Raw genomic sequence first — 22169 nt, 5'->3', positions numbered from 1 at the left:
CCTGTTCATTATCCTACATTGTACAGTGGAAATGAAGCTCCCAGTTGGTCACAAGTCAATAGTTTAGTGAATGAAGCAACTACTACAATAATAAACAGTTTATAGATGATCAAGATGCTATTACTAAATAGTATGCTAATAATTTAACTAAAAAATGTTATTCGGGTTATGTTCCAATCTTGGAGGATAATATTAGTAGAACTGGATTTTAACAACTGCAAGTTCAGTTACTGATGATAAATTTAGAGCATACGGTGCATTTAATAGCCTTAACGATGATGTGTCTAATGGAAGCGGGGCTACACCTTCAAAAAATGGTTGGTTTCAAATTAAATGTCCTGAACCCGTGACAATTTGGAGTTAAAAGCTAGAGCTATAGATGGTAAAAATATAACTGGATGGACTTTTAGCGGAAGCCATCATGGAAAAGAATTTGAACCACTGTTGACATCTACAACTAAATTGTTTGGATCTGCTAATGCTCCTTTGTTTTTCGATGTTTCAACTACTAAAGCATACCAGTATTATAGACTCAATATAACAGCAAGTTCTGGAGCTGGAGATCTTGGAGTTCAAGTTATGCAGTTGTATGTTTTATCAACCTGATTTAAGAGTATCAAAATTTAATAAAAAAATATAAAATAAAAAAATATGATTATTGAAAATGACGATGGAACGTCTACCTTATTAAAATTGAATAAAACGTTTAAAATACCAAAAACATACAGCGTCCAACTGCATGATGAACTTAATCAAATGCTCTGGACTAAAAACGATGAGTTTGAAAAGATGGAAGCAACCATTAAAAAGTCAAAAACAGAGTGGAACAACGTTAAAATCGGGATCAATTTAGGTTGATTGACTAGAGTGTGATATGGAGGAGAAAAATTATCGCAAAGGTGCTATTACCACGACATTCTTACTCGGAATAATCAAACCAAACGACATTGTTTACCAAGACTTTGAAATTAAACATATAAAAGGAGAATATTTTGCATAGGCCTAAACGGCCGAAAGTCCTCCAGCCGCCCCGTCACGATATTAAGAAAATTGAATTTTCATGTATTTCGCGATTCATGGTTCAAATGTGGCTTTAATTTGGTTGAATTTGTATGTCCCCCACTATAGTACTTAGTGGGGGACATATTGTTTTTGCCCTGTCTGTTGGTTGGTTGGTTTGCGCCAACTTTAAAATTTGCAATAACTTTTGCAATATTGAAGATAGCAACTTGATATTTGGCATGCATATGTATCTCATGGAGCTGCACATTTTGAGTGGTGAAAGGTCAAGGTCATCCTTCAAGGTCAAAGGTCAAATATATGGGTCAAAATCGCTCATTTAATGTACACTTTTGCAGTATTTCAATATTCAAGATAGCAACTTGATATTTGGCATGCATGTGTATCTCATGGATCTGCACATTTTGAGTGGTGAAAGGTCAAGGTCATCCTTAAAGGTCAGATGTCAAATATATGTGGCCAAAATTGCTCATTTTATGAGTACTTTTGCAATATTGAAGATAGCAACTTGATATTTGGCATGCATGTGTATCTCATGGAGCTGCACATTTTGAGTGGTGAAAGGTGAAGGTCATCCTTCAAGGTCAGAGGTCAAATATATGTGGCCCAAATCGTTCATTTTATGAATACTTTTGCAATATTGAAGATAGCAACATGATATTTGGCATGCATGTGTATCTCATGGAGCTGCACATTTTGAATGGTGAAAGGTCAAGGTCATCCTTCAAGTTCAAATATATGGGTCAAAATTGCTCATATAATGTCACTTCTGCAATATTGAAGCTAGCAATTTTATATTTGAAATGCATGTGTATCTCATGGAGTTGCACATTTTGAGTGGTAAAGGGTCTAGGTCAAGGTTATCCTTCAAGGTCAAAGGTCATATAGGGGGACATTGTGTTTCACAAACACATCTTGTTGAAATTAAAATTCAACCATAAATGACCATAATTACATAAACGTGGTTAAAATAAAATTCAACTAAGAGATGGTTAAAAACTAAATTCAACCACAATAGGGTTAAAAACTAAATTCAACCACGAGATGGTTAAAACCAAATTCAACCACAATATGGATAAAAACTAAATTCAACCACAACATGGTTAAAAACTAAATTCAACCACAATATGGTTAAAAAATAAATTCAACCACAATATGGTTAAAAACTAAATTCAACCACAATATGGTTAAAAACTATATTCGAACATGAGATGGTTAAAAAACTAAATTCAACCATATTCATGGTTAAAAATCTAGATGAGCCAGCCGCGCATATTTCTATCTACTTAAAGATATGTAGCACAAAATTGCTTCTTTGTGTAATCGGGCCTCTGATGTATAATATCCAATAGTAGTGAAGACAATCACTGGCTTCTTTATGTTGTTAAAACCATGTCACGGTTTTCATGCTCAATTGACCCTATGTTTATTCCCTGCACAATTGTGTTCATGTATCATTCCTCGATATGTCTATGGACTGATTACCACACTAACCTATGGCTATTTCACTGACTAGGATTACTGACAAAGAGCCACAAGGATATCTCACAATTCCAGTTAATAACTGTCAAGGTTAGGTCATTTTCAACATAATCACGCTTGAAAACTATCTGAGGAGCGCCATGTGTAAGGAAAGGTTGACAGCATTGGGGCTACTGTCTATTGGATGTGAAGTCCTCCCAGAACTAGACTTCACACAGCTGATTGATGACTTTGGCCAACTGAATTGCCGTAGAAGAGACTTATAACCTTGAAATCTGTTACATTTAACATAGTTATACATTGTTTAACTTGTTTGGCTATATACATATAATGTAAAGTCAACCGTGTACAAAAGCAAGTTTTCTGATCTTTGTAGGTGACGTATCAAGTATGATTTTCTATAGGGGACCAGAGGGAAAGGGGCCCCCGATACATGTGCAGCCTTGGTCCCAAAACAGCTTAATCGGGCCCCGACGACAAATATGTGTTACAATCTATATGTGCATTCGGGCTGCATATTTGCATGCGTTATAAATGGATGGATTTTGGAGTACATGATCGAATAAAAATGGATGGATTTTGGAGAACATGATCGAATAAAGATAAAAATAAATCAATTATACAAGAATAAAGCCTGTTGCTAAAACGGCTTCATGTACTCAGACTGCAATTATTCTAAAATGAGGCTGAACTTGGCCTTGTGTCTTTGAGCCAGGTCTAATAAAATGCAGATGATGAAGTAACAGTCTACAGAAGGTCCATCATGTCCATATTTTAGCATTTATCTTAGAGTTGGACATTAATTTTTAATCAAATGAAATAAACCTTGCATGACTGGCTTGCTTCAAAATAGTGAACATGTGGCAAGTTATTTTAAATTCATGTACAAGGAAATAAGTTTCAGTCTGGACAATTTGTTTTAAGCACACATTTGAAAGACGTCTCAATATGTTGAACATTGTGGTAACTTATTATTTTAAAATTGAATCATGAAGTGAAGCCTGGAGCCCAGAAGCACTTCAACACTATGAAAATCCATCAAATCTGTGCGCCACCTGTTTTGAGCAAACAAAAAAGCGGGCTTGAAAAAACTTTTGCTAGAGAGAAGTGTTTGTATCTAGCTTTAAACACTAAAACAGCTTTTTTTACTAATCAGATATTAGATAATTACATCATTTGGACTGGTCATGACTTTTGTGCAGCACTTACTTTTCTTTTGGATAACTTGTTTGTTGAATTTAATGGTAAAATATTTAAACAAATTATTGGCGTTCCTATGGGTACTAATTGTGCACCACTTATAGCTGACCTTTTTTTATATTGTTATGAAAGCGAATTTATGTTGGAATTATCTAAACTAAGCAAGTAGATTTGATTAATTGTTTTAACCTTACTAGTAGGTACATTGATGACATACTTAATTTAGATAATCCATTATTTGAACAATATATTCACAAAATCTACCCAAAAGAACTAGTCTTAAATAGATCGTGTATATCCAATAAAGACGCTGCGTATTTAGACTTACATTTAACTAATAATAATAATTTGATCAAAACTAGTTTATACGACAAACGGGACGATTTTAACTTTGAAATTGTGAATTTTCCGTTTCTAGATGGGAACATCCCTAAAGGACCTTCCTATGGTATTTACATTTCGCAGTTGGTACGTTATGCCAGAGCATATTCGTGTATTAAAGATTTTAATGATCGGAATCTAATATTAACTAAAAAATTGCTAAAACAAGGCTTTTTGTATCATAACCTTTGAAATAAATTTGCTAGATTTTACTCTAAGTATGGTGATTTAATTAATATTTCTTTAAAATGGCATTTAAATAATGGAATCTCCCATCCATCATTTTACGGAGATGTTTTGAAGCGTGTCCGCAAATTAAAATATGTTAAACCAAATGTCCATATTAAACTTTTCAATTTAATTAACTTGTTTTCATCAAAAGGATACGATGCTTATGTACTTAAAAACACGTGTTTGATGGTTTTCGAATCACTATATCTTTCTTCCCTTAAAATTTGGAATCATTAGTGATATTATAGGCATTTTTCACTGTTGAATAAAATTGTGTCATTGTGTCGTATGAACAAATCTGCATGAATACTACATTATAGGCATTTTTCACTGTTGAATAAAATTGTGTCATTGTGTCGTATGAACAAATCTGCATGTAAACTACATTTGGACTCAAATCGTACATCAAATCATTTCTGTCTTCAGTTGTCAAAACACCTATATACTGTTTGATTCCAATAATGTCGCTTTAATAGAATTACCATTTTTATTAATTTGCTTCTTAATATTAAATCACCTAAACTTGTTTTATTAGTAGCACAGCCCCATTAATATTTTTATTTAGTACTGCCCCTGGAATTTGTTCACGTCATTATGTCATTATGGATTTTTGTGACGTCATACGACCGACTTTCCCAGTTGTAATCTACATGCATAGGTCATTGGGTTATAACGTTCCATTTTATTTATATTTTCTCTCTGATAGGCGTTTCTTGTTTGATTTAATTATTTATTTTTTTAGGAGTCGCATAAACAACCAAGCTATGTAATATGGAATTTTTACACCCATTATTGCTGCTTCTTCCTGTATTTGCGCGATGATTATCTGAGATATTAACTCCATGATGCTATATTCTCAAATCTTTTCTATAAAGAAGGAATGTAGTTGACAATTGTTAATAGTTTTATTTGATCGTTCGTCAAAAAGTTGTTACTCTGTTACTCTTGTATCTTTAATGCAATTGAGTAATTAAATAGTAATTAAATTAAAATGCGTTTTAATTCCCTTTTATTATTGTTTAATTTGAGTTACAATGCTATGACGTTAAATTTTTTTTACACTTAAATGTATTATGAATATTGTTGGGCCAGGTGTGAGGTTGAGCGCTCTATAACCAGGTTTAAACCCCCAATGCTTTGCATTGACCGTTCCAAGGCGGTGACCCCAGCTTTATTCATATTTTGTGTTTATGTTGGTTTGTATTGTGCTGTTTTGTACTGTTTGGGCAATCGGTCACTTGCCTTAAAGCGGGTATATACGATTTTTTATATGTGTTTAATTGTAATATATTGATAAAATATGTTACAATAACACAAAATAGGCAAGAAAAATTATACATTAAAGCCGAATTTCATAAAATGCAGCAAAGGCAAATTAGCGCCCCGAGCCGATAGTGACGTACATATTTTCCTACAATAACCGAAGCATTCGTCTTTGCAGTAGGATCGGAGATAGTGTTCGTGTGTCGTATGAATAGATATCGTTGCAAGAATTCAAATAAACCGTTAAACTAAGTTTAGATGCACATCGTACATGTATGGTATACATGCTGGCGAATTCGGCTGTACAGCCGTTTTCAATTTCAGAATTAAATATCTGGCTTATTTCGCATTTTTCGACACATGTTCTTCTTAACTTTTATTTTAATTTATATTGAAATATATATTTAATAAGTTTTTTACACAGTTTATATAAATTCATAAATATTTGACAAAATCGTATATACCCGCTTTAAATAAAGGACCAACTAATTGTTTTTAATGAAAATTCAATACTGCTCCAGCAGCTGGAGTTTCACTTCTTTATATTGACACAATTAAGTAATAAGAAAATAAATTGATGATGAATAAGTAAAATGAAAGAATAAGCAAGTGAAGGAAAGAAAATAAAAGTGAATTATTAAACAACACATTTCAAATAATAAAATTTATTAAATAAAGTCAATACACTGTATCATTTCTACTTCAACCATCAACATCTTATATGCGTATAATTGATTAACAGAAATACAAGTCTAAATTTCTGGTTATTGTACAATTGCTACACAGTTATGGTCCATTACATTTCAGCATCTCAATCGGTTATGCTAGTTTCAATTTCCAACATTACAATTAGTTTACACAATTAAGTTAACAAAACATTAGTGGTTAGGAATCAAATACTACAGACATGTAGTGGTAAATAAACTGGGTGCTTTAATAGTATGTTCAAGTTTATAATTCATGACTGTAACTTGCTGTTGAAATAAAAATTACTTTATGATTTGGTACCAGAAAATCATACAATTAAAAGAATTGAATCAAACTTGAAGCCCCAACCAAAGACTTCAAAACGCTAGCACATGTAGTTAGAACACAAAACATGATACAATTATAAGAAATATTGGTTTAATAAAACTTACAAAATGTTAATGGTGATTTTAATGGCCTGTTCATGTTATATTAAACAATGTCCAACAAGATGTGTTTGTGAAACACTATGTCCCCCCATATATTTGACCTTGACCTTTCACCACTCAAAAATGTGCAGCTCCATGAGATACACGTGCATGCCAAATATCAAGTTGCTATCTTCAATATTGCAAAAGTTATGGCAAATGTTAAAGTGTGCCGCAAACACACCAACAAAGCAACAAACCAACAGACAGGACCAAAACAATATGTCCCCCAGTATAGACTGGGTATGTGCATAACACCCTTCCTTAAGCGCATCACTTTCCATGAATTGACCATAATACATATAAGTGCATCACTTGAAGATTTCATTAGCACTCTTTTATACCAAATATGAGACGTTCACATGTTTGCCCATGTGATTTGGTTGTCAAAAAGCTTATATATGAAATAAATGAATTTATTTACATTAAAATGCCATAAAATGTCATTAACATCGCTATGTGCAATAATGTATACACTAGTATTTAATTATGCATTCAGGTATGGTGCAAAATAGCAAACTATTTTAAACTTATATACATTAATGCAAAATCATTATAAAAATAAAGAACTAAACAGAGTAATCATAACATACTATTTGAGGTCTCCCTGTTGATATAATAACGATTTATACGTTATATAAGTTTCATCTAATAAATAATTTAAAATGTGTTTGTGAAACACTAGGATGAACTTGACCTTTTACCACTTAAAATGTGCAGCTCCATGAGATACACATGCATGCCAAATATCAAGTGCTATCTTCAATATTGCAAAAGTTATGGCCAATGTTAAAGTTTGACACAAACAAACCAACAAACAGACACAGCAAATACAGTATGTCCCAGTAAAGACTGGAGGACATAAAAATTGAGCTCTTAGCGTGTAACCAGGTTTAAAAGTCTTGACATTGATAAAACAAGAGATCGCCAAGCAATATTGTCCCCTACCGGTGAAACTCCACAATTGCAAGATTTGAAAAAAATACATTTGTTGCCATAGCAACCAGAATTCTTGACATAGGAACAAAATGAAATAATGTGCATTATCTCCATATTGCCATCTATCCCTGTTTTAAGTTTCATGAAAAAATATGAAGAACTTTTAAAGTTATCGCAGAATCCAGAAAAGTGTGACAGACAGACTGACTGACTGACGGACGGAGCGCAAACCATAAGTCCCCACTAGTTTCACCGGTAGGGGACAAAAACTGGTTTCATAAATATTAAGACAAAACTGTTGTGTCTATAGTGGAAACGTTGTTCCAAGACTTGACATGCAGACCTGGTTTTTAATCCAATTTGTTCACAACTCTGCAAAATAATGTAAGATATCCATTCTGACCAAGTTTCATGAAGATTGAATCATTTAGTTGGCTCCTAAGTGGTTAATGTTTTGTCTCCCCAAGCTTTGACCTTGAATCTTGCCTAGTTTTTTTGAACATAAATATTCTAATTCCATTAAGATTCCACCAAAACTATTGTCTTTAGATAGGTAACAAGCTTAAAGTTGTCTACATGCACAACATGTCGCCAGCACATCATGGTCAGTTGAAGTACAATCTTGAAAGCAAAACATGCTATTGAACATAAGAGTATGAAAATTCTAACATAATAGTCTAACATAGGTAATATGTATACGATTTTCATGATAAAAGGTCTGAAGTAAAATTGACTAAACAGCCTCATATCAGAATATACATTATCTGGAAGCAAATTATATTTAATATCAAAACTTTCCATAGCTTTGTTTGAAAAGCGCATTACAAACTCAGACCTATGCAAAACCTATCCCGGAGTGAGACAAACCTGACAAAAAGTTACTAAAAACATTGTAATACTCAAGAGACACAGTGCCCAACAAAACTAGGAATGTGTCAATATGAGAAGAATTTAAGATCAAACCAATATCACCAAGTTTACATATCAAAGAAATATCATGTCAATGAAAATGAATCCATCTTCGCTCATGTTATTGGTTATGTAAATAAACTCACTAACAGGCACAATACAAATATTGAACTGATCCACCTTCTCCTACAGATCTTTTATACCAAATAATATCTGTATGAATTATGTCTAATTGAAAACTTAAAAAATCTGGCATATTTGTTCAAATAAATTTATATGATTTCCAAGTTAAAGTTACCATTCTTGAATAAACTAGGGCTTTGTCACAGACATGACGAATACCCCCACATGCCGCATTGACACAGAATATTTTGCATGTTGTCTTCACAAAAAACAGCAGACACCATGCTCAATGTTTAAAACGCACTTAGTGACCCCATGACCTAGTTTTTTTTACCCGGCATGGCCCATGTTCGAACTTGACTTACATGGATGAAAACTACATGAATTAGAGAGCGGACACCATGCTCAATGTTAAAAACACAAGTGACCCCGTGACCTAGTTTTTGACCCGGCATGACCCATATTCGAACTTCACCTAGACATCATCTAGATACAACATCTGAACAAGTTTGGTGAAAATCGGATGAAAATGAATTGAATTAGAGAGCGGACACTTAATAAGGACCGACTTTGTTTGTGGGGGTAAAATTATTTCAAGAAAAAGGTACCTGTCCGTTTGAGCTAAAAGTCTAAAATGAATCGGTCTGGTGACAAGGAGTTCATATAACTCTTGTGCAAGTCTGACAGAGCCTTGATGTGTCTCCTGGCAGAGAATTCCTTTGGCACATTCTCTATCCCAGCTATCTCCTCCCCTTCAGAAGATGTGCTCGTCCCTGAATTGTCCAATGCTTTCGAGTCTGTTCCACGAAACTTTGTGAAATATGATGGACTGAGATTCATGGCCGTTTTGCAGTCACTGCTCTTGTCTCCATTTTCAGAATCAGGGCTCAGTGAGACAGAACTGTAGGGGATGCATTTCTTTGTCTGATCTGAGGATTCCAGAGGCATTTTCAACATGTGCAATTCATTTTGGTGGTTAGACAGCTGGATATTTGGGCAGACATTCTCTGACTCAAAGTGCACCGTGTCAATCTGACGGGTTCCTTCACAATACCACTGCACCGTCCTTTTTTGTTGATCTTCATTTTCCATCCGTTTTACAGGCAAACCAGACATGTTTTCCTGTCTCTTTGTAAGTCTGGGAGAAGTAACAGAATATGAAATGTGCGACCTCTTGCGAAGATTCTTAGAAGGAGAGTCACGGCCAGAAATATCCTGTGATTTGTTCTTGTGTGCCATAGGCTCAGCAACACAAAGGTTTGGTATTCCTCTGTTTGCGTCAATGGGTAGCTTTATCTCCATTTCTGTCGTCTCTGTCTTGATCTTCACCTCTGTTTTGTTGAACAACTCCAGTGATGATTCCTGTGCTATGGCCTCTGGTGTCTTTCTCATTCTGAGATTTTTTGCGGGTGAATCATGAATGAAGCTGAAACTTTTAGGTAATACAAATGAGATATTTTGACTAAGCAAGATGGCTTCTTTCTTAGAATCAGATTTGCTTCTATCAGGATAGACAAACTGTTCTGATTTCTTAGCTGGCGGTGTGTGGGGCAAAGACAATGTTTTAGTAGAGCCATCCAAACCTTTTCTTGCAAAATTGGATCCAGCATTTTTTTTATTGTCCGCACCACAATTAAGGCTAAGTTTATCTTTCTCTAGACTTTTTAATTTAGGAAATTGTTCCTTCGCATTGTGAACTGTTTCAGCAGGAACAATCAATCTATTATTTTTCTGAGCTAGATCGACATTTTTGCCCAACACTTTCTCTGCCTTGTTTTCTAAAGCACCAATTGACTTATTATCAACACTATTTTTATCTTCATTTAGAATTTCCATTTCCGGGAATAAACTTGGTTCTTTGCTAACAACCTTGTGCTTTTTTCTTTTTCGTTTGGGTTTCTGAGGTGACATTTCTTTTTGATCATGACATAAAGCTGTCAAGGTAGGCATTTCGCTATCCAGCATTTTTCTTGTGATTCTTTTTTCTATGTCAAGTGACGCTAACAGTTCCACCTCCTTTTCAAACAGACCTTTACTTCCAGTTTTGTCCATTTCAAGACTTTTTGGTTTTGACAAGATTGGTATTTCAATTTCAGTCCAGTCACCACTTTCTTGAAGTCCCAAATCAAGCCTCTTTCTTGTCAACCGAACATCAGATTCCAGACAGGCTAACATGCTGATTTCCTTATTGGAATCAATACAGCCCTTGCGATCATTCATATCTATGTCAAGATTTCTCGGCTTAAATTTGTCGAATATTTCATTTCGCTTCAACAATACTTTCGGAGAGAGGATTACCAACTGTTTCCCTTTCCATTCGATGAGCACTGGTTTTGTTGGCTTAAGCTCATTAGGTTTAAGTTTTACAACACCAGCTCTTGTTTTTGGTGGTGTTTCCTTATTTTTTTGCTGGACCTTAGTGAACCAATTGGTTAAAAGAGTTTGTTTCTTATCTTCATCAAGGGATTTTCTCTTAGTCTTTGAAGCAGGCCCTGGTCGAAACATTTTGTCAGATACAACTAAAGGGGCACCTAAAGACATTTGTTTTCTTTTTTGCTTTGTTGAACTTAGAATTCCGTTTCCGGGGGTCGAGTCTTTCTGTGATATTTTAGCTTCCAGTGCTAATTGAGTGGATGTTTCTGCTTCTGCCATGTAACTGTTAGCAGTAGAATCTGCATTAAGAGCAGGTGCCTCCAAACCCTGGCCATTTGTAACAGATTTAACACTCTTCGTTTTTGACCATTTAGTTTTGTACTTCCTTTTTTTCATTTTATTCTGTTTACGTTCCTCCTCAATTTTCATCCATGCCAGTGGAATCTCACCTTCGCTGGATGAAGGACTAGACGACTGCTCAGCTGTACTACTGGTCACATTGATATCCCCACCCGCGGCATCAGTTTCCCCAGCTTTCCCAGTCCCAGTACATACCTTCTTCAGCTTGGGTGGACTTGTAAAGGCAGGACTTGCACACCGTTTCCTGTACCTTCGTTTGGGCTGCTTAGCAGACTGACATACTGGGCTTGTCTTGGGTACCGGTGATAATGCAGCTGGGGACTTCACTTTGCCTGCAAGCTTATTCTTTTTGAGGGAGCCTGAGGGTCCAGGGTAGGGGCTGGTTCCTTTGGGCGACTCTGGGGAGGTCACAGGGTCAAGCACAGGCATTTTAGGGGAACCCTTCCTTGGTGGTGTTTTATAGGCTGGCTCACTTACTTTTACTGAAACAAACAAAAATAATACACGTAATGTTATTTTCATGGTGCTTTTTTATTATTTCATATTTTTACAACCTGGCAAAGAACATGTGAGAAGAATGTGGCCTAATTTTCCCAATTAGTTTATCATCACATTATACCAGAGGACCATGATGGCTCTGCAACACTCATCTGAATTCAAGGTACAACCATTGTTAAGGACCTGACCTGGTGACTTTTACCCCATATGACCAAACTTGGCCTGAACATTATCAAGACAATCAGTTTACCGTGTTCAGTGGGTTTTTTTCTCACCATTTTGAAAATGGGGCCGGGTTCCTTTGGATTGGGACAATTTGCGGAGTTTTGACTAACATTGGGAAATTAGTGGTGGTGGTGTTTTGCTAAAAAATGCTTCAAAATTGAGAATTGTTTGCAGTACTACATTTACTAAGGTTGAACTTAAATGGATGGGAGATGAACAAAATCTAAAAAAAGATATATATATTTATTTTTTTTTTGGGGGGGGGGGAATATATACTTTTTTTCAATTGGGAATGGGGCTGATTTTGAATTAAAAAAACACTGGTGTTGTATCAAGATTAGTTAGAAATATGGCTTCTAGTAAATTAATATGTTGTTTTTTATGAGTCATCATTGTGGAGTCTAAAGTGGTTAAAAGTTCTTGTAAGATTCGATCATGCCATTCATGTGATCAAGTTTTTTTTACTCCAGTTGACCCAGATTAGATGTTGGCCTAGATATTGTCTAGCCAAGTTTCATCAAGAATGAATCATAAATATGGCATCATGTGGTCACATGGCATACTCAAGATTTGACCTCGAGACCTAGTTTTTGAGTCATAAATGTGGCTTGTACAGTGGAGCTAAGGCTTTTCAATAAATTGACATGGAGGTCTACTTTTGTAAACACCTAAGATTTTAATTGGCCTTAATAATTGTCAAGATAAATTTCTTTACCAAGTTTTATCAAGATTGGGCCATAAATGAGGTTTCTATAGTGATAACAAGGTTATTTCGAGTTTTGGTCGAGTGATCTAGCTTTTGGACACACTCAACCAAGATTTAAAATTGCCCTTAATATGGTCAAGATAAACATTCTAATTAAAGTGATATTATGGGCATCTAACAGTATATGCTATGTTTTTATGGGTCTATTGCAACCGTTGTTTATTTTTGGTGTTTTCACTTCATATACACTTATATTTGTTAATGCAGCATCAACAAACTAAAACAATATCCCGTAAAGAGAAAAATAATGCATTTGAATATCAAAAGTACTTTTGTTTTGACAACTGACGATAGAAATGATTCGATGTACTATGTGAATCTAAATTTAGTTTTAGTGCAGATTCGTTCAAACGACACAAAGACACAATTTTGTTTTACTGATCATTTCAGCTTAGAGGACTGGGTGAGTCATGTAAAATATCGAATATAATATATATTTTTATAAACAACTGGTAGCAAGATGAGTTGCAGATAATTGGTCAGTTACCACATTTTAACTAACTCTTTTGACCTGTTAATTCTTTTCAGCTCAATTCAACAGTGAAAAATGCCCATAATATCACTTTAAGTTTCATAAAGACTGACTTCTAGATTTTCTAGAGTTGCAACAATGTTATTCCAAGTTTTGATTTAATGACCTAGTTCTTTTGGAAAAAAATGACCCAGATAAATATATTGCCTAGGTATTGTTCATATAAAAATTTCTGACCAATGTACATCAAGAATCAGTAATTAGTAAAGCTTCTAGAGTAGTAACAATGGTTTTCTTATAACTGGCCTGGACTATCTTAACCCAGATTTAAAGTTGACGTCGATATCGGCAAAATTAACATTTTGATCAGTCTGATTAAGTTTGGGTGAAAAATGTGGCCTCAAGAGAGGTAGCAAGGTTGAAATTGACACTGCACACTTCACGAGGCTGGACAGTGACTGGCCACAATAGCTCACATAGACTTGAGCATTTCAAGCTTAATATACAGGGATTAACACTAACTTCTACAGATTGGTGTCCACAGGGAACCCTGTCTATTAAAATTAGAGCAAAATCTTGAAAAAACTGGTGTCCCTCACCAAAATTTGTGGGTCTCGGGTTCCTGGGACACTGTTAGTGTCGAGGCCTGATACATGTAGAGCTGAAATCTTACAATTAAAATTTATCTATAAATATGTACTAAAATTGAAAATAATTTTGCTAGTACTCCACACCCATTAGAGCAACAAGAGCACCGCCTTGCGGGTGCAGACCGCTCATCTATTTTTCTTTTTAAAGGTGTAGGGACCTATCTCAATTTCAATCACAAAGGAGGGAGTGGTGGAGTGGAGAGGGGTGTATAGTGTGGGGGAGTGGTGGTCATTTATTACAAAAAAATGCAAAAAAAAAAAAGAAAATTCCTTTTTTTTTGGGGGGGGGGGGGGGGGGAATTCTTGGGTGGGATGGTTGGACGGTATTTCAAAAATAAAATAATAAAAATAAATATTTGTGTTTTTTAACCATGTTTGAAAAAAACAAGAGATGGGTTTGTCAGAAACACAATGCCCCCTATTGCGCCGCTTTGAAATTTTTTTATTTATTTTTTTACCTTTGACCTTGAAGGATGACCTTGACCTTGAACTTCCACCACTCAAAATGTGCAGCTTTATGAGAAGGCCGCTTTGAAATATTATTTTTTTGACCTTTGACCTTGAAGGATGACCTTGACGGATGACCTTGACCTTCAACCACTCAAAATGTGCAGCTTCATGATAATGCCCCTATGAATTTTTTTTTTTGACCTTTGACCTTGAAGGATGACCTTGACCTTGAAGAATGACCTTGACCTTGAACTTCCACCACTCAAAATGTGCAGCTTCATGAGAACGCCGCTTTGAGTTATTTTTTTGACCTTTGACCTTGAAGGATGACCTTGACCTTAAAGGATGACCTTGACCTTGAACTTCCACCACTCAAAATGTGCAGCTTCAAGAGAACGCCGCTTTGAATTTTATATATTATTTTACCTTGAAGGATGACCTTGACCTTGAACTTCCACCACTCAAAATGTGCAGCTTCATGATAACGCCGCTTTGAATTTTTTAAAATTTTGTTTGACCTTTAACCTTGAAGGATTACCTTGACCTTGAAGAATGACCTTGACCATGAACCTACACCACTCAAAATGTGCAGCTTCATGTTAACGCCGCTTTGAATTTTTGTTTGACCTTGACCTTGAAGGATGACCTTGACCTTGAAGAATGACCTTGACCTTGAATAATGACCTTGACCTTGAACTTCCACCACTCAAAATGTGCAGCTTCATGATAATGCCGCTTTGACATTTTTTATTTGATTTTTGACCTTGAAGGATGACCTTGACCTTGAAGGATGACCTTGAACTTCCACCACTCAAAATGTGCAGCTTCATGAGATACAATGCATGCCAAATATCAAGTTGCTATCTTCAATATTAAAAAAGTTATGGCCAATGCTAAAGTTTTTGGACGGACAGATGCTATATATTTGACATTTGACCTTGAAGGATGACCTTCACCTTTCACCACTCAAAATGTTCAGCTCCATGAGATACAAATGCATGCCAATTATCAAGTTGCTACATGTATCTTCAAAATTGAAAAAGTTTTGGCCAATGTTAAAGTTTTCGGACGGACAGACACCATAAATTTGACATTTGACCTTGAAGGATGACCTTGAAATTGACCTTTCACCACTCAAAATGTGCAGCTCCATGAGATACATGCCAAATATCAAGTTGCTATCTTAAAAAGTGAAAAAGTTATGGCCAATGTTTAAGTTTTTTTCGGACTGACAGACAGACTGACTGACATACTGACGGACAGTTCAACTGCTATGTGCCACCCTACCGGGGGCATAAAAATTATTTTTTTGGGATGGGGTGGGTATAGTGTGAGGGTGTGGTGGTCATTTATTAGATGATCTTCAATTTAAAAAAAAATAATGGGGGGATTGAGAGGGGGGGGGGGAGGGGTATCGAATCTAATCATAAATGAAGAAGTTATGGCAATTTAAGCAAAATTTAATAATTCGACCTTGAGAGTCAAGGTCATTCAAAGGTCAAGGTAAAATTCAACTTGCCAGGTACAGTACCCTCATGATAGCACGAAAGTATTTAAAGTTTAAAAGCAATAGCCTTGATACTTTAGAAGTAAAGTGAATCTTAACACAAAATGTAACCATATATTCAAAGTTACTAAGTCAAAAAATGGCCATAATTCGGTAAAAATGACAACCAGAGTTATGCAACTTGTCCTTTACTGTCCCCTTATGATAGTTTGCGAGTGTTCCAAGTATGAAAGCAATATCTATGATACTTTAGGGGTAAAGTGGACCAAAACACAAAACTTAACCAAATTTTCAAGTATAAAGGGCCCACAATTCCGTCAAAATGCCAGTCAAAGTTACATAACTTTGCCTGCACAGTCCCCTTACGATAGTTAGTAAGTGTTGCAAGTATGAAAGCAATGGCTTTGATACTTTAGGAAAAAAGTGGACCTAAACACAAAACTTAACCAAATTTTCAATTTTCTAAGTACATGGTTCAAACAAAAATCTCAAACCTAAATTCAAGCACTTTTCAAGGACTTTTTAAGGCCAAATTTTCATTTTCAAGGCCGAGAACCGTATATTAGTTTCCTTTAAAAAATGCATTTTCAATCCAGATTAACACAGTATATATCATTTATTTGCTCTAACACATTAAACTAATTTCACAATAAACCATTTGTGTTATTTCTAATTATTACATACACATAAATGTTATCCATCCTTAACTCAATGAGTCTCGCATATGTATTTACTTTTTAAAGTTATTACAAACAAACACACTGTCTCTTTATATGCTCACATCAAACAGACTAGTTCATTTCATTTAAACAGAAGTCAGTTACTATAACATTTTGTATTTCACAGGGCTGTTGTTGTTAATGTCTGTTTTAGATTGCACAGTTTTAACAATAGCACCTTCCTGTTTCACCAAAAAGCACAATGCAGGACCCCTGTTTGCTTCTCAATTTCATGTTTTCTTTGTGGGTTTCCCCTTTATCATGGCTTTTCAAAGCACTTTCACCCATTCCCCCCGACACCAATGGTCTTTATATAGACCCAACAATGTGCTTTTCAAATGTCATTTGTTTTCTGTTCCGAGGAACATTCATAAGTTTCGCGCAAAACATAACGATAAACGTCATTGTGACAACTTCTTTATGACCAGAAAATAGCGCCATGAATATTCATGTTTAAAGAATGTTGACGTATCGTATAAGTTGTAATTATTTAAGCATTTTTCTGCATATCATCGGTGTTTATGACCAGAAAGTAGCGCCAGGAATATTCAGTTAACCACTCTGGTTGGAAACGACACTTCCCCGTCGCTGAATTTTTACTCGCGAAAATTGATCACAATGGCGAACCTCTGACGTAGTACACATAATCTGTGACGTGTACACTTAATGTTTCGTACCCAATAGTGTACGAAACTTATATTTTGGTACACATTTTTTGCGCGAAGGAATTTATGATAAATTTTCGTAATATTTTCCTTAAGAACGATTTAAGTTTATGGCGATGATAAAAGTAATTTTGAACAAAATAAAGATTTTCAAGGCTTTTTTACATGAAATAAGTACTTTTCTAGCACTTTTTCAAGGCCAACCTTTGTTCAAGGGCTTTTCAAGCCTAGGACTCGTTTTCAAGCACTTTTCAAGCCCTGTGCGAACCCTGAAGTATAAAAAGGGCACATAATTCTGTCAAAATGCCAGTCAGAGTTACATAACTTTGCCTGCACAGTCCCCTTACGATAGTAAGTGTTGCAAGTATGAAAGCAATGGCTTTGATACTTTAGGAAAAAAGTGGACCTAACCACAAAACTTAACCAAATTTTCAATTTTCTAAGTATAAAATGTGCACATAATTCTGACAAAATGCCAGTCAGAGTTACATAACTTTGCCTGCACAGTCCCCTTATGATAGTTAGTAAGTGTTGCAAGTATGAAAGCAATATCTTTGATACTTAAGGAATAAAATGGACCTAAACACAAAACTTAACCAAAATTTTCAATTTTCTAAGTATAAAAAGGGCACATAATTCTGTCAAAATGCAAGCCAGAATTATCTAACTTTGCCTACCCAGTCCCCTCATGATAGTAAGTAAGTGTACCAAGTTTGAATGCAATAGCATTGATACTTTATGAGAAAAGTGTACCTAAACGCAAAACTTAAACGGACGCCGACGCCAAGGTGATGACAATAGCTCATTTTTTTTTCAAAAAATAGATGAGCTAAAAATGAGAACAATTATTGAAGATGACAATATTATATTTAATATATATATGTGCCTCCGTAGCTCAGTGGATAAGGCGCTTGCGTTGAAATCCAGAGGTCGCAGGTTTGATCATGGGTCGGGGCACATACATGCCAGTTACATGTATGTTTCAGCAGAATGCTGACTGACAAATAGAGGCTTAGCCCGGCATTAAGACGTTATTATATTATTATTATTATACTTAGGCTAAAAGTAGATAATAGGGCAGGATAGGAGATAAACTCAATGTTGATAATTATTTTTAAACAAGATGCGTTTGTGAAACACAATGTCCCCCTATATGACGTTTGACCTTGTAGGATGACCTTGACCTTGACCCTTCATCACTCAAAATGTGCAGCTTCATGAGATACACATGCATTTCAAATATAAAATTGCTAGCTTCAATATTGCAGAAGTGACATTACATGAGCAATTTTGACCCATATATTTGACCTTGAAGGATGACCTTGACCTTTCACCACTAAAAATGTGCAGCTCCGTGAGATACACATGCATGCCAAATATCAAGTTGCTATCTTCAATATTGCAAAAGTATTCATAAAATTAGCGATTTGGGCCACATATATTTGACCTCTGACCTTGAAGGATGACCTTGACCTTTCACCACTAAAAATATGCAGCTCCATGAGATACACATGCATGCCAAATATCAAGATGCTATCTTCAATATTGCAAAAGTATTCATAAAATAAGCGATTTGGGCCACATATATTTGACCTCTGACCTTGAAGGATGACCTTGACCTTTCACCATTCAAAATGTGCAGCTCCATGAGATACACATGCATGCCAAATATCAAGTTGCTATCTTCAATATTGCAAAAGTACTCATAAAATGAGCGATTTTGGCCACATATATTTGACATCTGACCTTGAAGGATGACCTTGACCTTTCACCACTCAAAATGTGCAGCTCTATGAGATACACATGCATGCCAAATATCAAGTTGCTATCTTGAATATTGAAATACTGCAAAAGTGTACATTAAATGAGCGATTTTGACCCATATATTTGACCTTTGACCTTGAAGGATGACCTTGACCTTGACTTTTCACCACTAAAAATGTGCAGCTCCATGAGATACATATGCATGCCAAGTATCAATTTGCTATCTTCAATATTGCAAAAGTTATTGCAAATGTTAAAGTTGGCGCAAACCAACCAACCAACAGACCAACCAACAGACCAACCGACCTACAGACAGGGCAAAAACAATATGTCCCCCCCTACTACTATAGTGGGGGACATAAAAATTATTATTTTTTACTTTAAATTGCTAATTTTTAGGTTCAAGTTTGAAAAAATAAATACTTGTTTTCCATCATGAATGGGTCCCTATATGGGCCCCATATTTGGATGGTAAAAAACACCATGTGAAATGAACTTACGTTTTTTGTCTAGCTCAAAGCACTCAGGGCAGACGTTCCTCTTTCCCAGCTTGACCAGGTGGCCACAGGCAACATGGCTGCCAGATGAGCCACAGAAGTCACACAGGATTATCTCCCATTTCCTAAAACATGAATCAACACAGTTATGGGATATACATGATTTCAAAATGTCATTCATGATTCAAGCTCATAATTTCAAAAGTATTCAATATATTGGACTCCAAACAAAGACTTCAAATCGGAGGGATGATTTTAACTTTAACTAGGTTTAGCAGGATTGAAGTATATGTTTATCAACATATAACATGACAATATTCAATAAATCAAACAACAGCAAAATTAACAGAAACAAGAGATGTGTTCGTCAGAAACACAATGCCCCCTACTGCGCCGCTTTGGGTGGACTCGTAAAGGTTGGGGGGGGGGGGGGGGGACATCACTGACAACAAAAGCCTGTGGTTTATCAAAGAAATCATAGCCAGAGTTCATCGTGTATCTATGGACATAAGTCCACAGGTATGTAATGAACCCTTCCATTCACAAATTAGTACAGGAAAGAAATGATAATTATATCATTAAAAAAAAACCTTGACAAATCAATCATTTGAGTTATAATTAATCAAAATAAAAAATCTGTACAGTAACTGTGAAAAGAACTTAAATTCTTGGTAAGGAAATATTTAATCTGAGATTTATAATTATATAAATTACTTCCCTTGAAAATAATTGTCTCTAACAAATCTCTATTTTTAGTTGCAAATAATTTTAAGCCACTACCGTGACTGTAGATTTACCACTCAAAATGTGCAGCTCCATGAGATACACATGCATGCCAAATTTTAAGTTTCTATGTTCAATATTGAATAATTATCTCCCTTTAAAGCTTATTACAGTCATTGAAATTCAGATTTAAATCTACAAGCAAGTCGGGCTAGTACTATGGGAATTTGAACAAGCCCGAGTCAGATTTTACTAGCCCAAACATTTTTGTTAAAAATGCAGATAAACATAACATAAAACATCCAAAGAAGCATTCATTTATTCAATCTTTAGAATACAATACAAATCTCTTATTAATTTCATCACCATCCAAGTTAGCTTCCTCGTCATCTGAGCCAGCCTCTTTCGGATCCTGAAATAAGAAGAAATTAATTTCACAAACGGATTTCAATCTAATCACAATTATAAATAGATACATAAAGTTTAGGTAAAAAATTAGCAGAAATTTATCCCATCTATCCATGTGAAAGAGAGAGCAAACCTAGTGAACCACCAGAAAATATATAAGCAATTAAGTGCCAGGTTATTCTACAAAAAGCCAGTTGACAAATGCGTCAATCACAGTTACCTCAGATAAGCATTCCTCAACGACGTACTTGAATGACAACTGTTCGGCCATCATTCTATACATAGATGGTGACGTCACTACGTTATTGTCACCTCTATTCTTAGACGCATCACATTCCCCTGGTTTGGGGAATTATGCTTCCGCCAAAATGGTTCTGCGTAGGAATGAAAAAGTTAATAATTAAAGAAAAACCGTTCTTTATTGTGTGTTTAAAACGTAATGTTGTTTTAAGAAATGTTATTTAATTATGTTAAAATGTGATTTTTAATCTCTATCCAGACTGATAGCGATTATTAAAAGTATGATTACCTGACCTTCTTTCGCTTTTGCCTTGTAAAAGAAGTGCTACCCACAATTCCTTTCGCGTAAGTACACAGGTCAGTAAGACCGGTGTGTACAAAATGGTTCGGCCATTAGATCTACTCTCTGTGTCCCAAATGCAACGCAAAACATTTATTGTACATAATAGCAATCCGGAAACCACAAAACCATGCGCTGTATGCGCAGTGATTGCCCAGCACGTGTGTGCAGTGTGTTAAAACATAAGCGGTTGTTGATTTAAGCTGCTCAAAACTTTGTTTACAAATAATTAAAATGAAAGCGGAACTCGTTTTCTGTTTAATGAATTGTACAAGCACGTCGGGCTTGTAATATTGGATTTCCTACAAGCCCGAAAGAAAAAATACTAGTTTTTTGCTGTCGGGCTAGTGCGAATTTCGACGACTGTTATTACTTCCCTTGGATTTGTATTTTTGACCTTAGACCTTAAAAGATGATTTTGACCTTTTACCACGATGTGTTTGTCAGCAACACAATGCCACCTTCTGCGCCGCTTTGATTTATTTAACAAAAATATATAATTTGGCAGGTCAGATAATTATGTCCATTTAAAGCTTATTACTTCCCTTGGATTAGTTTTTTTGACCCCATGACCGTGTTTTTGACCCGGCATGACCCATATTCGAAATTGACCTAGATATTGTCTAGATACAACATCTGACCAAGTTTCGTAAAGATCGGATGAAAACTATTTGAATTAGACAGAGCTCCAGATAAAAATTTGGTCAAATTCTTATTTACTCCCTATTTTAACAAGAGGGCCATGATGGCCCTGTATCGCTCCACTGTTTTTTTATGCGCAAAAAAGCG

The 22169-nt window shown here is 35.4% G+C and overlaps 1 protein-coding gene and 1 long non-coding RNA gene across 4 annotated transcripts in view; both read right to left on the bottom strand.

The window, feature by feature from the left end:
• Positions 1–6226: 6226 nt before the first annotated feature.
• The window catches only part of LOC127875002 (uncharacterized), a 53243-nt gene continuing 37300 nt past the window's right edge, over positions 6227–22169 (bottom strand). For all 3 annotated transcript variants that reach the window (XM_052419727.1, XM_052419729.1, XM_052419728.1), the window contains exons 9-10: positions 19673–19794; positions 6227–11938 (exon numbers count right to left, since the gene is read on the bottom strand). In XM_052419727.1, coding sequence (XP_052275687.1) covers positions 9345–11938; positions 19673–19794 — 2716 coding nt within the window. In that variant the 3' untranslated portion in view covers positions 6227–9344. The remainder of the gene's footprint in view (positions 11939–19672; positions 19795–22169) is intronic.
• On the bottom strand, positions 20697–21403 carry LOC127875008 (uncharacterized). Its single transcript, XR_008047215.1, has 3 exons — positions 21330–21403; positions 21021–21174; positions 20697–20804 (listed from the first exon to the last, which is right to left on the bottom strand). It is a non-coding gene; the product is annotated as an uncharacterized LOC127875008 (long non-coding RNA).

Source organism: Dreissena polymorpha, chromosome 3 (genome assembly GCF_020536995.1).
Source record: "Dreissena polymorpha isolate Duluth1 chromosome 3, UMN_Dpol_1.0, whole genome shotgun sequence".
NCBI lineage: Eukaryota > Metazoa > Mollusca > Bivalvia > Myida > Dreissenidae > Dreissena > Dreissena polymorpha.
This window is presented reverse-complemented; position numbering and strand designations above follow the sequence as displayed.